This window comes from Prunus dulcis, chromosome 6 (assembly GCF_902201215.1).
Source record: "Prunus dulcis chromosome 6, ALMONDv2, whole genome shotgun sequence".
In the NCBI taxonomy this organism is placed as follows: Eukaryota; Viridiplantae; Streptophyta; class Magnoliopsida; order Rosales; family Rosaceae; genus Prunus; species Prunus dulcis.
Genome location: NC_047655.1, coordinates 5174026 through 5188721, shown reverse-complemented (window position 1 = coordinate 5188721; position 14696 = coordinate 5174026). Strand labels below are relative to the sequence as shown.

The 14696-nt window shown below is 35.5% G+C and overlaps 3 protein-coding genes across 4 annotated transcripts; 1 reads left to right on the top strand and 2 right to left on the bottom strand.

The window, feature by feature from the left end:
- The first annotated feature begins 133 nt into the window (after positions 1-133).
- Positions 134-3063, top strand: LOC117631132 (ubiquitin recognition factor in ER-associated degradation protein 1). The gene is made up of 10 exons (XM_034364103.1): positions 134-297; positions 598-626; positions 1014-1085; positions 1251-1275; positions 1394-1426; positions 1544-1665; positions 1750-1880; positions 1975-2198; positions 2338-2582; positions 2674-3063. Exons 2-10 carry the CDS (start codon positions 624-626, stop codon positions 2788-2790), a joined length of 972 nt encoding a protein of 323 aa, XP_034219994.1. The 5' UTR covers positions 134-297; positions 598-623; the 3' UTR covers positions 2791-3063.
- A 4632-nt stretch (positions 3064-7695) lies between these two features.
- On the bottom strand, positions 7696-10028 carry LOC117631155 (uncharacterized protein C24B11.05-like). The gene is made up of 9 exons (XM_034364144.1): positions 9931-10028; positions 9361-9420; positions 9212-9277; positions 9026-9123; positions 8883-8920; positions 8710-8797; positions 8341-8601; positions 8088-8153; positions 7696-7981 (listed from the first exon to the last, which is right to left on the bottom strand). The coding sequence occupies exons 2-9, from the start codon at positions 9404-9406 to the stop codon at positions 7826-7828; spliced, it is 819 nt and encodes a 272-aa protein (XP_034220035.1). The 5' UTR covers positions 9407-9420; positions 9931-10028; the 3' UTR covers positions 7696-7825.
- Positions 10029-12351: 2323 nt separating this feature from the next.
- On the bottom strand, positions 12352-14447 carry LOC117632215. 2 transcript variants are annotated; one of them, XM_034365646.1, is made up of 9 exons: positions 14347-14447; positions 14114-14179; positions 13911-14008; positions 13787-13824; positions 13598-13685; positions 13359-13494; positions 13225-13313; positions 12698-12763; positions 12352-12564 (listed from the first exon to the last, which is right to left on the bottom strand). In XM_034365646.1, the coding sequence occupies exons 1-9, from the start codon at positions 14408-14410 to the stop codon at positions 12406-12408; spliced, it is 804 nt and encodes a 267-aa protein (XP_034221537.1). In that variant the 5' UTR covers positions 14411-14447; the 3' UTR covers positions 12352-12405. The 2 variants fall into 2 exon arrangements, with proteins under 2 accessions (XP_034221537.1, XP_034221535.1); XM_034365644.1 differs by having other exon boundaries at positions 13225-13494.
- Positions 14448-14696: the final 249 nt, after the last annotated feature.

Genomic DNA, 14696 nt, shown 5'->3' with positions numbered 1-14696 from the left:
AATGCATTACAAAAAAAAAAAAAAATGAAGAAGAAGAAAACAACAATAGTAAAAAGAAAAAAAGAAATTGAACCACTCCTCCTATTCCACGAGCCACAAACCCGCGAGGACCCGCTTTAGTTTTTCCATCCGAATCCAAGGCTCTCTCTTAACCTATAAAAACCTCGGAACCCACCATCTCACAAAATTCACTGCTCAGACTCAGAGACTCACAGAGTCTCAGACCCAGCTGGCTCTCCTTAGGCAGCAAGAAAACCCAGCACCTCAACTCAACCATCATCCATTACAAACAAAAAGGTGCCCGGCTCTTCTTCAAAATCCCTGCTTTCTGTTTTAACAGCATCAAAATTCAATAACTTTTGGTGCCTATTTTCTTTTGGGTCTTCTATCTTCAATGCTTTTGTTGGTAGTCAGATAGTAGGTTTCTTCTTGTTCTCTTTGTTTCATTTTTCGAACAGAGTGGGTTTCTTTTGCTTGTAACTGTATATCTAGAATCTATATGGGTTAACTGATATTCTGAAGTTTGGATTTAGATTGATAATTGGGTTTTTCTTTTTTCTTTTTTTGATGTTTTCTCATTGTTTGCTTATTTGACAGGCAATCAGTTCTGGGACCCAGTGAAAATGGTACGTTCTTTTATTTTCCTTGTACTTTGTGTTTTCTTAAATTGAAATTCAAAATAAAGTTAAGGACTTGATTGTGTTGGCAGTATAGTTTCTAATGGGTTAGCTTGAATGGAAATCATGGGATAAAGGGGAACGGTTTAATGCATGTCTGTGGGATAGAGGAGGTTTTAGTTTGGGAGTAATATGTTTATGCGATTGGGTAACAACTTGGCATCAGATTTTGACAATCTGACTGTTTAAAACAGTGATGGGTATCAGTTAATGAGCTTAGATTGCTATTTTGAGTGTTGCTTGCTTCTTTTTCACATTGTATCCATTGATCTAATTGTTTTGAACTTGTTTGGCTGATAAATGTTATTCACCATTCTGATTATTTTTGTGTTACAGGCTCATGAAAACTATCGCATTTCTGCTTTTGAGCAGAGTTATCGTTGTTACCCTGTCTCATTTATTGACAAGGTTTGAATTCTGAACCTGGAAAATTTACTAATTAATTTCTCACCAAAAAATTTCGCTGATTAAGTTGAAAGTTTTCCCTGTGCCCTCCAAGTTATAAGCAAACTTATTCTTTGGCCAGCTTCCTAATTGTTTATACTGATTCCTCTTACTCTTGATCTTTTGCAGTCACATCTGGAAAAGGGGGATAAAAGTATGTTTATCTGCCTGACTGGTTCTTTTATACTATCCATGGCATCCTGTATGCTCATTTGCTTGATAGTATTAAATACTTACTTAATTATTTGTTTTTTTTTTTTTTGTCCTTCCAGTTATAATGCCTCCCTCAGCTCTTGACCGCCTCGGTAAATTGATAATTTTATCTATTATATGTCCTGCCGTTGCCATTTGGATTTTCAACTTATGTAACCCTGGGTCCTGATATATGATATGCCAACTAAATACGAGCTTTTCTTCTCCAGCATCTTTACAGATCGACTACCCTATGTTGTTCGAACTTAACAATCCTATTGTTGACCGAGTTACTCATTGTGGGGTTTTGGAATTTGTTGCTGATGAGGGCCTAATCTATTTACCTTACTGGGTACACATCTCTCTTGGAATTTGTTGCAGCAGCATTCCAGATATGGTGATGCTTACTCATTTATGTTCTTTTGTTTCTTTGTAGATGATGGAGAACATGCTCCTTCAAGAGGGAGACATTTGTCAAGTGAAAAACAAAAGCCTTGTAAAGGGAACGTATGTGAAGTTGCAGCCCCACACCAAGGACTTTCTTGATATCTCAAATCCCAAAGCCATGTTAGTTAATCACTTTGATATCTTCATTTGGGTCATTGCATTGCACTTTGAGTGTGATAATAAAATATTTATTTCCTCACTTTTCTTCCTTCAGTTTGGAGACTACATTGAGGAGCTACTCTTGTTTAACCACTGGTGACACTATCATGGTTCCTTATAACAATAAAAAGTATTACATTAACATAGTTGAAACAAAACCCTCCTCTGCAATCAGTATAATTGAGACGGACTGTGAGGTTGATTTTGCCCCTCCTCTTGATTATGTGGAACCCGAGAAACCAGCACCTATTACTTCGTCAAAGAAGAGACTGCTAGAAGGTAGTTATGTTATTCTGTTTAAATAATTTTAAAAGATGGTTCAGTTCTAACTTTTGACCTTAATTTTTTGCTTATAAGATGATAGAATTCCTTTTTAACGGATGACATCAATTTTCCATTTTTAACATGTATCTTTCAGCCGAAGAAGAACCATCTGAAAAGATAGCAAAATTCAGTCCCTTTACTGGTTCAGGAAAACGATTGGATGGGAAACCATTGGCACAATCAGTTGCACAAGTTTCCTCTCCCATACTCAAGCAGCACCAACTGAAGAGTGAAAATGGAACCAAGAGTTCGAAGTCATCAACTTGTGCTGCACGTCAACACTCTGGAAAGCTTGTGTTTGGTTCAAATGTCAACCAGCCCACAAATGAAACCCCAAAAGTACGTCCTTTTTTTTTTCTAATTTAATTGATTATCTGTTCTTATTAGCTTTAAAGTATCTCATCTGTTTGGTTTGAACTTGTAAACCCAGGTTGCCCCAAAGAACAGCAGGCAAGAACCTTCTCAGAAGGCAGAAGATCCTTCTCAAAAGACAGATGAGCCAAAGTTCCAAGCATTCACGGGGAAGAAGTATTCACTGAAAGGGTGAAGTTAAAGGCATATCCTTCATCCAAAGCAAAAGAAAAAAGAGAAGGCATTTATTCCATCAATTCTTTTTTAGATGAAACAGTCAAGTGATTGTGGCACTGGAAGGTCCAAACCCAGAAAGTGTTTTGCACATGAATAATGCTTTTTGTCTTTGTGTAAATATCCATATGAACCAGAAGTTGGTATGAAATGACAATTCAAACACACCTTCCATGTCGTACAGATTGTGTGGAATTTTGTTCATATATTTATAATATATCTTTATTTTCTTGAATTGTTGGATATTGTCCTGAGTGTTTTCCTGCTCTTCATCGGGCTTTGCTTCAACTCAAAATTTATGCGCCAATCAATTTAAATAGAGTAAATTATGCAAACCTTCCTTGAGGTTCAGTAAGCTTTACCCTAACCCTTCCTCTTATTTTGAGAAACAACACTTGTTGTAATTTTAAATCTATCATATGAGAAGGGAGGTTAGTGTTATTTATAAAAAAAAAAGTTTAGGCTATAAATGATAAACACACATGTTTTCATAACTTAAAAGATTTAAAATCATTTCGGGAATTTTTTTATAAATTTTTTATACTAGTGATGGTCTAGACTTTTCTAAACTATAGAGAAGAGGATCGAACTCAAGTACTAGTGTTTGGTTCTTTGTGCTATGCACATGTTCCAAATCAACAAAGGCAGAAGCTTGACTTAGCTAGTACAAGATGTATATTTCTGGGGTATGGTAGCTGTGAAAAAGGCTACAGATTATATAATATTGCATCTGGAAAAATGATTATTTCTAGGGATGTGATATTCAATGAGGCAGCTGTTTGGGATTGGAATGCACGAAAGGAATGTGATATCTCAATACCTCTTAATGAGACACTCGCTGAGAGAGAAGAGGAACCTAGTGATTCTAGCCTAAGTTAAGAAGAGATTTCAGAAGAGGGGCATGCTGATCCTGACTCAGGATCACAGGATGTTGATCACACACCTCTGAAATACAAGAGTGTTGCAGAAGTGTATGCAAGATGTAACTTGTGTATTATCGAGCCTGAGACTTTTGAAGAGGCTGTTAAAGATGAAGCATGGCAGAAGGCAATGGAGAATGAGATAGAAATGATAGAGAAGAACAAGACTTGGGAGTTGGTTGATAAACCAATTGATAAACCAGTGATTGGTGTCAAATAGATTTATAAAACCAAGCTGAATTTAGATGGTACAATTCAGAAAAACAAGGCTCGACTAGTGGCAAAGAGCTATTCTCAAAAGCTAGGGATAGACTTCAATGAAACGTTTAGACCTGTTGCTAGGTTGGATACCATTAAAACATTGGTGGCATTGGCTGCACAAAAGGGGTGGAAACTGTTTCAGTTAGATGTAAAGTCTGCATTCTTGAATGGAGTGTTGCATGAAGAGGTGTATGTGGATCAACCTCCTGTTTTTATGGTTAAGAACAAAGAGGACATAGTGTGTAGACTCAAGAAGGCATTATATGGACTTAAACAAGCTCCAAGAGCTTGGTATGAAGAAATCAATTCTTACTTCACCAAGGCAGGTTTCCAGAGAAGTCCTAAAGAGGCAACACTATATGTAAAGGCTGCAGAAAGTGGTATTATTATCGTTTCTTTATATGTAGACGATATTATCTACACTGGAAGCTCAAAAGCCTTGATGATGGTGTTCAAAACTAAAATGATGAGGCAATATGAAATGACTGATCTTGGTTTGCTTCACCATTTCTTGGGGTTAGGAGTGATACAAACCAAGTCTTACATTTTCTTGCACCAGAAGAAATATACTAAGACATTGCTAGACAAATTTGGCTTCAAAGACTGTAAAGCTGTAGCTACTCATCTTGCAATGAATGAAAAACTATCCAAGGAAGATGGGAGTGAACAAGCTGATGAAGGGGTCTATAGGCAGATTGTTGGAAGTCTGCTGTACCTGACTGCAACAAGGCCAGACATCATGTTTGCAGCAAGTCTTTTGGCTAGATTTATGCATGGACCTACTAGAAAACATATGGGAACTGCCAAAAGGGTACTAAGGTACATTCAAGGCACTTTTGATTATGGCATAGCTTTTGAGAAAGGAAAAGAAGCAAGGCTCATCGGCTACTATGACAGTGATTGGTCAGGGAGTGAGGATGACATGAGAAGCACCTCTGGATATGCATTTAATCTTGGATCAGGTGTGTTCTCTTGGGCTTCAGTTAAGAAAAGTAGTGTAGCTTTGTCTATAGCCGAGGCAGAGTACGTTAGTGCAGCAGAAGCCACTGCACAAGCAATCTGGTTGCGCTTTGTTCTCTCAGATATTGGTGAAGAATAGGTGAGTGCTACTACAATTCTATGTGATAATACCTCTGCTATTGCCATAACCAAGAATCCGGTGCATCATCATAAGACAAGGCATATAAAAAGAAGGTTTCACTTCATCCGAGATGCTTTGCAAAATGGAGAGATTGATTTGTTGTATTGCAAAACTGAAGAACAGACTGCAGACATCTTTACCAAGGCTCTAGCAAGAGATCGGTTTGAATACCTGAGAAGAAAGCTTGGAGTAATCTCACCTAAACACTTAGAAGGGAGTGTTGAAATATAAGTGTTTTAGCTGATATGATTTTGTATTTAGTTTAAGTTTACAGATTTAAATGTGAGCCCTTGGATTATAGTCCAAGTGGACAGCTAAGATCTAATCTTATAATAGAAGAATGGATGGCTAGATTTGGATGATGTAATTTGGAATATCTTATTCCAGCTGTTATTAGTGCACAGTGTGTGCGTGAGAAGAATGACAGACTTCTTCCTTTTGCTCTGTCCTCAAGCTTTCTCTCACTCTGAAAATTCCTCTGAAACTTCTACTCATTCAGTAGCATTTAGTAACATGCAAGTTACAATTCAGATCATAGTCTGAATTCTAACACCACCAGGGATCCCAAGCCTATTGCCTCTAGGGTCCCCAGGCTTATTACCTCCAGGGATCCCAAGGCCACTGCTGCCAGGGAACCTGGGTGACATAGCAAAGTGTCGGTCATCACTTCAGAACGTTCTTGGGTGCGGATGGGAAATTTATACCTCAATATCTACTGGTAAATTTGTAGTAGGCCCTGCTTGTTGCAAGGTCTTCCAAAAATTGAATATTTTAATCGTATAGCCGGGCGGCTATACTCCAAAAATTATACTATCATACAAGTATTGCTAAAACTAGAATATTCCGGCTATACTAAAAATAGAATATCTTAGAAGTATAGCCGCGATTATTCTCCAAAAAAGAATACCTTAAAAGTATAGCCGCGCGACGGTACTCCAGAAATTATAATATTGTATAAGTATAGACGGGCGGCTATACTCCAAAAATAAAATATCTTAAAAGTATAGCCGCGATTATTCTCCAAAAGAGAATAGCTTAAAATGCATGTTTGGCAAGATTCATCTTTATAGCATTTTGGCTTGTTCATATAACAATATTTCTGGTTAGACAAGGAGATGCAGAGGGTGTTCAAGCTAATATGGAGTATTGAATACATGTCTAGGGATTTTTCATTTCAAAATGAAATTCCGCATACGGTCGTAGTTGCTTTCAAAAAGGAAAAACTCATAATTTAATTTCTACAAAAAATTAATAAAAGAGGAAATATATAAAGAAAGAGAAGATGAAGACAGAAGAGGAGAGAAAAAGCATATTGGAGAGAGAGAGAGAGAGAGAGAGAGAGAGAGAGAGAGAGAGGAGAATGAAGAGAATAACCTTGGAGAAGATAGCAAAGAACAACTTTGGAGAAGATAGCCATAGGGAGAAGAAGATGAACATAGCATCGTCGGATTTTTCACATGAACTGTGTGTGTTCTTTTTCCCTAGTTGTATAATTAAGAGTGTATTATCTAAACCGAGATGTGTGGGTTGTATTAGTTAGTCAAGTAAGGAGAGTATTAAGAGCACAACCTGTTTAAAATAGTCAGGTACTTAAATAATACAAGTTGACACCAAACACCAGACATAGACTATTTACTCCTATCAATAGTCTAATACGGTGTACCAAATGAGCATCAACAATGGGCTCCCTAAACCACCTCCTTAAACTAATTTCAGGGAGGAATTAGAAAAATACAACGCCAACCATGCTCCCTATCCACCTCCTAAAATAGGAAGACCTCTAGGAGCTCCTAAATCTGAAGAGAGAGAGGACTTCTAGTGGCTCCTTATAATTTAATGCTGCTTTGTTTTATGCATAGTTTAAACTTTTAATTAATGATAACTAGTTTTTTTATCTTATTTTAGGAGTTCTATATAAAATTTAACTCCAATCATGCTCTCTAGTTTAGGGAGTCATAAATACTATAACTCTTTTTTAATTGGTCCATCTCAATTAAAAAAATAATTAGCATTAATTAAAGGTTTTAAATACTCAGTAAATACTTTTTATTAATGCTAACTAGTTTTTTATCTTATTAATGCTAACTAGTTTTTTTAATATTATTTTAGGAATTTAAACTCCAATCATGCTCTCTAGTTTAGGGAGTCATAAATACTATAACTCTTTTTTAATTGGTCCATCTCAATTAAAAAAATAATTAGCATTAATTAAAGGTTTTAAATACTCAGTAAATACTTTTTATTAATGCTAACTAGTTTTTTATCTTATTAATGCTAACTAGTTTTTTTAATATTCTTTTAGGAATTTAAACTCCAATCATGCTCTCTAGTTTAGAGAGTCATAAATACTATAACTCTTTTTTAATTGGTCCATCTCAATTAAAAAATAATTAGCATTACTTAAAGATTTGAAATACTTATTAAATAAAGCAACGTTAAATTATAGGGAACCATTATGAGTCATTTCTCTCTCCTCAAATTTAGGAGCTCCTAGAAGCCTCTATTTTTGGAGGTAAATAGAGAGTATGGTTGCCTGTGAAACACATAAGCTTACATATATAATACAATTCTACAATTCCAAAGTACGAGAAAATCACATAAATAAGAAACACATCAGCCACATGGTTGCCTGTGATGAATGTAGCTCTCAACATTTCAGATGACTTAAAAATGGCCTAAGCTTGTACTGGTTGTTCGATTGCAATCTCTCGCGAATATCGAACATTTTCACACTGTTCAGTGGTTTCCCAGAGTTCTGGCAATGCTTCCTTGATATTATGGATGCTCTCAAATGCATGATCCGCACCTTTAGTTCGGTGAGATGTGCCAATCTACACAGCAATTTCATAAACCATATTGGTGAGCACGATATCCTTATAGATCATTTCTCAGAAACAGCAAAATTTTACTTGCCCGAATTTGGTATTAGTAACTTACCATTACCGTATGGAGCCCCAACTCCTTTGCAGTTTGCAAATTGCGAATGCTATCGTCGAAGAATAACTGGAAACAAAAATGAAATCACAAAACGAATTGAAGAATGTTGAAGACAAGTAAAAGTATACAAAATGAACTGAAAAGTGCTAAGAAATAGCATACACCCTATTATTTCAAACAGTACCCTGCCAATTATGAGACCTATGGCAAAGTCAATTGCCGTAGTTATGAAAATAAAAATAAAAAATCTTACCGTTCTTTTGGGGTTGATGTTTGCAATCTTAAAAGTTTCTTCATATGCATGCTCAAACGGTTTGCACACAACTGGGGTCTTTGAAATTACAGAACCAGTATTTGGTTGTTCAATATTTTCAGTTTCTTTGGCACCAACAGAATCATCAGCATTGTTGGTGGGATTCAGAGTCTCGAAGCATATAATCATCTCAAAGCAGTCCTCTATTCCAAGCTTCCCGAGCACACTAGCGGCATGTGCCTTGTCTGAATTTGTGAAAATCTACACACAATGACCAACATAACATGAGAAGAACGCATCGTTGTTAAAACATTCCCCTTTTTTTTTAAAGACCAAATTTGAGAGTATAGATTGATCAATAAAACTTACCACTTTCCGGATAGGTAGACTAAGTAAAAGACCCCTGAGAATAGGGTCAGGATTAAGTGAATCGTAGGGCAACCTCCCATGAACAAAACTGCAAAAATGATTATTGTGACAAATCAAGATCATATGATTGTCGTAAACAATAGGAGCACAAATTAAGGTTAAGCATTTGGTACCTATGAAAGTCATCATACTCGAAGTTATAGCCCTGAGCCTGGAAATAAGGAAAAACGCAAAACCAACTTCATTATCATTCTGTTCTGACTTAAATACTTTTAGAAACAAAAATTAAAAGTTGAAGGGATCATAATCACCCTACCTTAAGACCAGCCATCGTCGTCCCGTAATCCTTATATAATGAAATACACAATTCAGGAACTTCACTTTCCTTCATGCCAAGCTTTTGAAGCATATATTCTACAGCGAAAAATTCATAGAAATTTTATTCAAACAATGAACATTTCACATAAAGCTTTAAAATCCATAATCATAAAGCATTCCTCACCTTGAATATTCTTAGTGATTTGTACTGAAATCCCTGAACTCTGAGGATATAGGGTGTCATCTAGATCTGGAAATCAAAACAGCTAGTTGTTATTCCGCCTTCTAGAACCATAAATTTCAAATCGACAAAACCTGTGTATTAAGGCTTACCAAATAGAAGGCAGTCATATTGCTGATATTGATCCTCGTTTTCCATCTTGATCTAGAAGGCTTCAAACCAGAGGAATTGAAGAAAAGCATTAAGCATATAAACAACTTCAACCAAAAAATCTTAAATGCTAAAAGTAGTAATAAAATTTCCAATGTTTTACATTTTCAAACTTCATTTTGATGGAAAATCACAATGCCTTCAAACCCAAACCTCACAAAAAATTCAATCTTTTATTTCCAAAACATCAAAAAAATCCAAAACTAAAAGGCCCTATATCACAAAAGAAAAGGTAACAAACTCACACATTACATTTCTGTTATCAAAGGTGCAAAAACATTCACACCCCACACCCGATTAAAGCAAGAAGATCACTCAAATCCCAGAAAGTATAGACATTGAAGAAACATTACAATGGACAAAATAAAACCCAATATTTGATTTCTACAACTTCAAAAATTGTGAACGAGAAATCAGAAAACGATGCTTCATCACAATGAAAATATAAAGAAAAAGATCCAAACTTCTAAAGTAATAAAAAAAGCATTCAAAGACTAGAAAATGAGCGTTACCAGATCCAAATGGCCGCAGTTGTAGATACTAGAGAGAGAGAGAGAGAGAGATGGAGAGAACAAGAGAGGAATTTTAGAAGGGAGCAGAGAGAGAGAGAAAATAATTGGAAGCGTGAAAGTGTTTAAATAGCCACACACCCGTCATTTTAGTATTGGATTTCAATTTCTTCGAACGTCAAAGTCATAACCCCATTTTTTACCGCATTACGTGGCCCTATGCGAACCTGACACGTGCCTGCTTTACGCGATATGCCTGCCAAAAAATCGCGTTTGATTAGGACACGTGTCGTTTTCGCCAGGAGCCTTTGGTATTTTATTTTTGTGGGCATACGTTATACGTACCCGGTTAGCCACGTCCCTGAAATTCACTTTGATTTGATGCTTTTTTGAGCAACAGAAAAAATCTTAATGCCACGTCCCTGAAATTCACTTTGATTTGATGCTTTTTTGAGCAACAGAAAAAATCTTAATGACAAAGCAACTTTTTGCGCCTTTTTTATGGGAGAGTTCTTACTCAAATAATCTCTTCTTATTTAGGTATAGCAAGTTGCAACACCTTATCAAACTCAAAAATCCTCAAACAATAGAAGGTTTTCTCTTCCTAGGATTCTTCCTTCTCAATATAAGTTTTTGTCTTCGTGCTGTATATGGCAACACATTCAGAGGCGGCGGGGTGGTAGAATTGTAAAATTTGGAGGGCAAGTAGAAAATACAAAATATAAAACACCTAAGTATTCAATAATTACATGTTTAGAGCTAAATATTTCTAATTGACTCATGTCTAATTTGTTTTAGAGGAAATTTTAACTTAAATTCTAAGTTGTTTATTACAAATTCTATATATTATATATAATATAATAAAATAGGGATAAAAATATGGTGGGGCCAGGGCTATTGCAGGTCTAGGAGTGGCTCCGCCACTGAACACACTCAAAGATGTAGACCAACGTAAAATACTAGTCCGACAGTCGGATTCAAGAATTTCTCTTCATTACAACTTAAAATTTAAGAGCACTCCAGCAACTTTCTATAAATAGATCGTATTTTCCGTTCATTTACCTAAACTTTAATATATCTTATTTTCAAACATATGGTAATATGATGATTTGAGCGTTTATGTTGTTCATTTACTCTTCCACGAAACTATCTTGATTACCCAAACCTCACAAAAAATTCAATCTTTTATTTCTTTGGCACATTTTAGTGTTTATGTTTGTTGGATATTAAGCCTTTATCTTATCTTAATTACTATTTAAGTACAGCGAAACATTTTGATTTTGGGTGGTATCATTGTCAATCCTTCGTGTGGAGAACTTTTCTTTTACGAAGATATTTAATTGATATAGTAGATGACATGACATCTTAATTACTAAAAACAAATTGGGTTCAGAATGCAACGCAACATGAACAAATAAAACAACGATCCCATTAGTTAGTACACCGACTCATTGTTGAAGATGTAAAGCATCTTCAAAAATAGATTGCTGACACTCTTTTTCAATTTACTCATAGGAAAGCAAATAGTGTTGTAGACCGACTTATTTGATTCGGTCTGCATAATGTGAACAACTTTATTTGGTTTGAGGTGCCTCTGATCTTATTCAAAACGCCAATTATGTGATTTGTTGAGTCGGGGTCAGGTGTGTTGTTCCCCGTTGTAATTTTTAATTTTATCAATAAAGTTTCTCTCATTCCATCGAGGTTCTCTCCACACAAAAAAAAAAAAAAAATGATCCCTTTAGTTAGTACTCAAAAATTGATATCTTATCATGATGTTTATTTATTCATTGTTTAGGTTAGGACAATTGTTTCAGTATGAGATTTGAGTATGAGATTGGTATTACGAAAACCCAAAGTTGTCACAGCAGACACCAATTTCTCATGTGAATACTTTGATTGTTAGAAATGAAGGGGGTGAAAGGGTCGATATTATGAACAAATCATATCAATTGCTGTCTAGAATTTTGAGATTAAATTTCGTCGGTGCATGTTGTTATCCATTGTGGTACCCTCAAAGGCTCATGCACACCTGTCCAATAATTGAGTGACAGCATGGTGGATATTAGCAAACTTTTCAATAATTTTCATCAATAATAGGCACCATTTTTTTTATCTTGTACAATTAATAATTTTCAGTATAACTGTCATTTTCCCCTTTCTGGATTTTAATTTGCTCCAATTATTTGTAGTTCGTCGGAGTTAATCTTTTGTACTTTCTTGTAAAAATCAAGAGGGGTTGTGGGGAATAGAGGGGTGTGATTGATCATCACAAATCAGAAAAGCAGATTTCTTTTTCATTGATCATACATTTATTAGAATAAACATGTAAATATATATACTAAGCCAATTGTTGGAGGAAAATATTTAGAGCGATAAACACATGATTGTATACAAACTGGTTACACTTAAGATTTTCTCCGACTTCCGGCCTGCATGCTGCTTCTTTTACTCAAAGGACTTTGAAGCTATATATAGTTAGGCAGTCACTGATGTCTCCATTGCCAGCTTACCAGAAAAGCTTCTGCTTATGTCTTTCTTATTATTGATTTCCCAAAGCTCTGGCAGTGCTTCTCTGATATTGTGGATGCTCTCTATTGCATAATCCACACCCTTTGTTCTGTTGGAAGTGCCCACCTATACATACATTTTGGTGCGAATGCATTATTAAAATTTTTATTCAACAATACAATAAACTTTCATTTATAAGATTTGAACTCAGGATCTGTATTTAACAAGAACTGAAAAATCCTTTTCTTTTATAACTTACCAATACAGTATGAAGACCCATATCCTTTCCAGCCTGTATGTTGCGGATGCTATCATCAAAGAAGAGCTGCAATAAGTGGTAAATTCACTGTTACATCAACTGAATTATACATGAAATGTATAAATAAACAAATAAAAAAAGGGTCATTTTGAAGTTTTTTGGGTTGAGGAATGCATGGTAAGAAACAAGAGCATGTTCAAGGGGTTGGGTTTCTCGCAAGGCAAATTAAAATTGCCTTGCCACATTCTTAAGCTCCAAACGGTCAAGGTTAGAAGCAAAGGAAAATTTTCCTCACCTCTTGGCAAAGGCAAAATACCTTGTTGAAAAGTCGTGGGGCAATTTGGGGACACGTTATTTTTATATTAACTATTTGCCTCATCTTTTGGAGTAAAGTGTCACATAGGTTGTCAAATGACGCATTTGCCTAGTCCATTGGAGATGCTCGAAGAGGGGGGGAAAGTAAAAGTTCACAGAAAATTTAAAACAATTAAGAAGGGTTATTAGAAGTGCCAGATTAGTTGTCTTACAGTTGTTTGAGGGTTAATATTGGCTTTCTGAAAGGCTTGTTCATATGCATTTGCAAATGGTTTGCAAACAACTGGAGTCACTGGAAGTGCTGATCCAGCATCAAATAAACAAGAATGGTCAAAAACGTTTCTGCAGCCTGTGGACTTTGAGTCTTCATTATCACTGATGGGATTCAGAGTCTCAAAACATATAACTCCTTCAAAACAGTCTTTCAATCCAAGCTTGCTAAGAGTTTTTGCCACATGGAACTTGTCCCCATTTGAGAAAATCTGTTTCATATCGTAAAGCCAAAACATCATCAGAGAAATTATATCTTGAAACAAAATTTTTTAGTTACGATCAACTTGTTTCCATATGTAACTTGCAGCTTACGAGTTTTCGATACGGCAGGCTCAGCAGCAGAGTCCTAAGGACATGGTCAGGTCTAAGTACCTCATAGGGCAATCTTCCATGAACAAAACTGTAAAAGGGGAATTTGTGAAATAATTTCATACTTCCTGATATGCACCAGCTCATATAATGATAAATAAAAGAGGTTAAAGGGAGGAGGAAACTTGGTACCTATGGTAGTCATCATTGTCAAAGTTATAACCAATGGCCTGGACAGGAGAAAAAATTGTACGAAAGTTTAATGATATAAAAATTATTTTTAAAAAAATTAGGATATTATAATCTGTGGCCATACCCTTAGACCAGCCATTGATGTCCCATAATTCTTGTATAACATTTGATTAAGCTGAGTGACTGTTGTTTCCGCTATGCCTAGTTTTTGAACCATGTATTCTGAGAAAAGAGATACAAGAATAATCAGATTGATTTTTTCTTGTAATTATTAGATAATGGATGAAAATGGTTTTGGATGGAAGGGTGATGAATTATATACTGTACCTTCAATATTCTTGGTGCATTGTTTAGACATTCCAGAACTCAAGGGATAAAGGGTATCATCTAGATCTGCAACACAAATAGTTTTATGTCATTGTTGGTACTAATGAAAAGTGGCTAGCTAGGTTGCAGATGCAAAGAACAACACAGAAATATGTTGATTGAAATCTGACACAAGTTATTAGTTATAATGACTTAAAGAAGGATAAAAAAAAAATGAAGGAAAAAAGACTTACCAAAGAGAAGACACTCATATTTTGGCATCTGATCAGCCTGCTGATACTGGTTTTGGAAATCCATCCTACTCTACAAATTAAATGCTTCAAACGAAAGGAGCGTCATCAGTTCATAGATATGAAAAAGAAAGCTAAAAAAGTGGAATTAGTTGAAGCATCACAATGTGGGGATTCATTTCAGATTCTTATTCGTTATCAGAGAGAGAGAGAGAGAGAGAGAGAGAGAGAAACCAATTATCGCAACTTAATTTATTTTTTTTCAACACAACCATCAATGAATATGCAACATTTGAGAGCTATTATGGGGAAGAAAAAGTACCTCAGAGAGAGAGAGATGTAAATAAGGACTG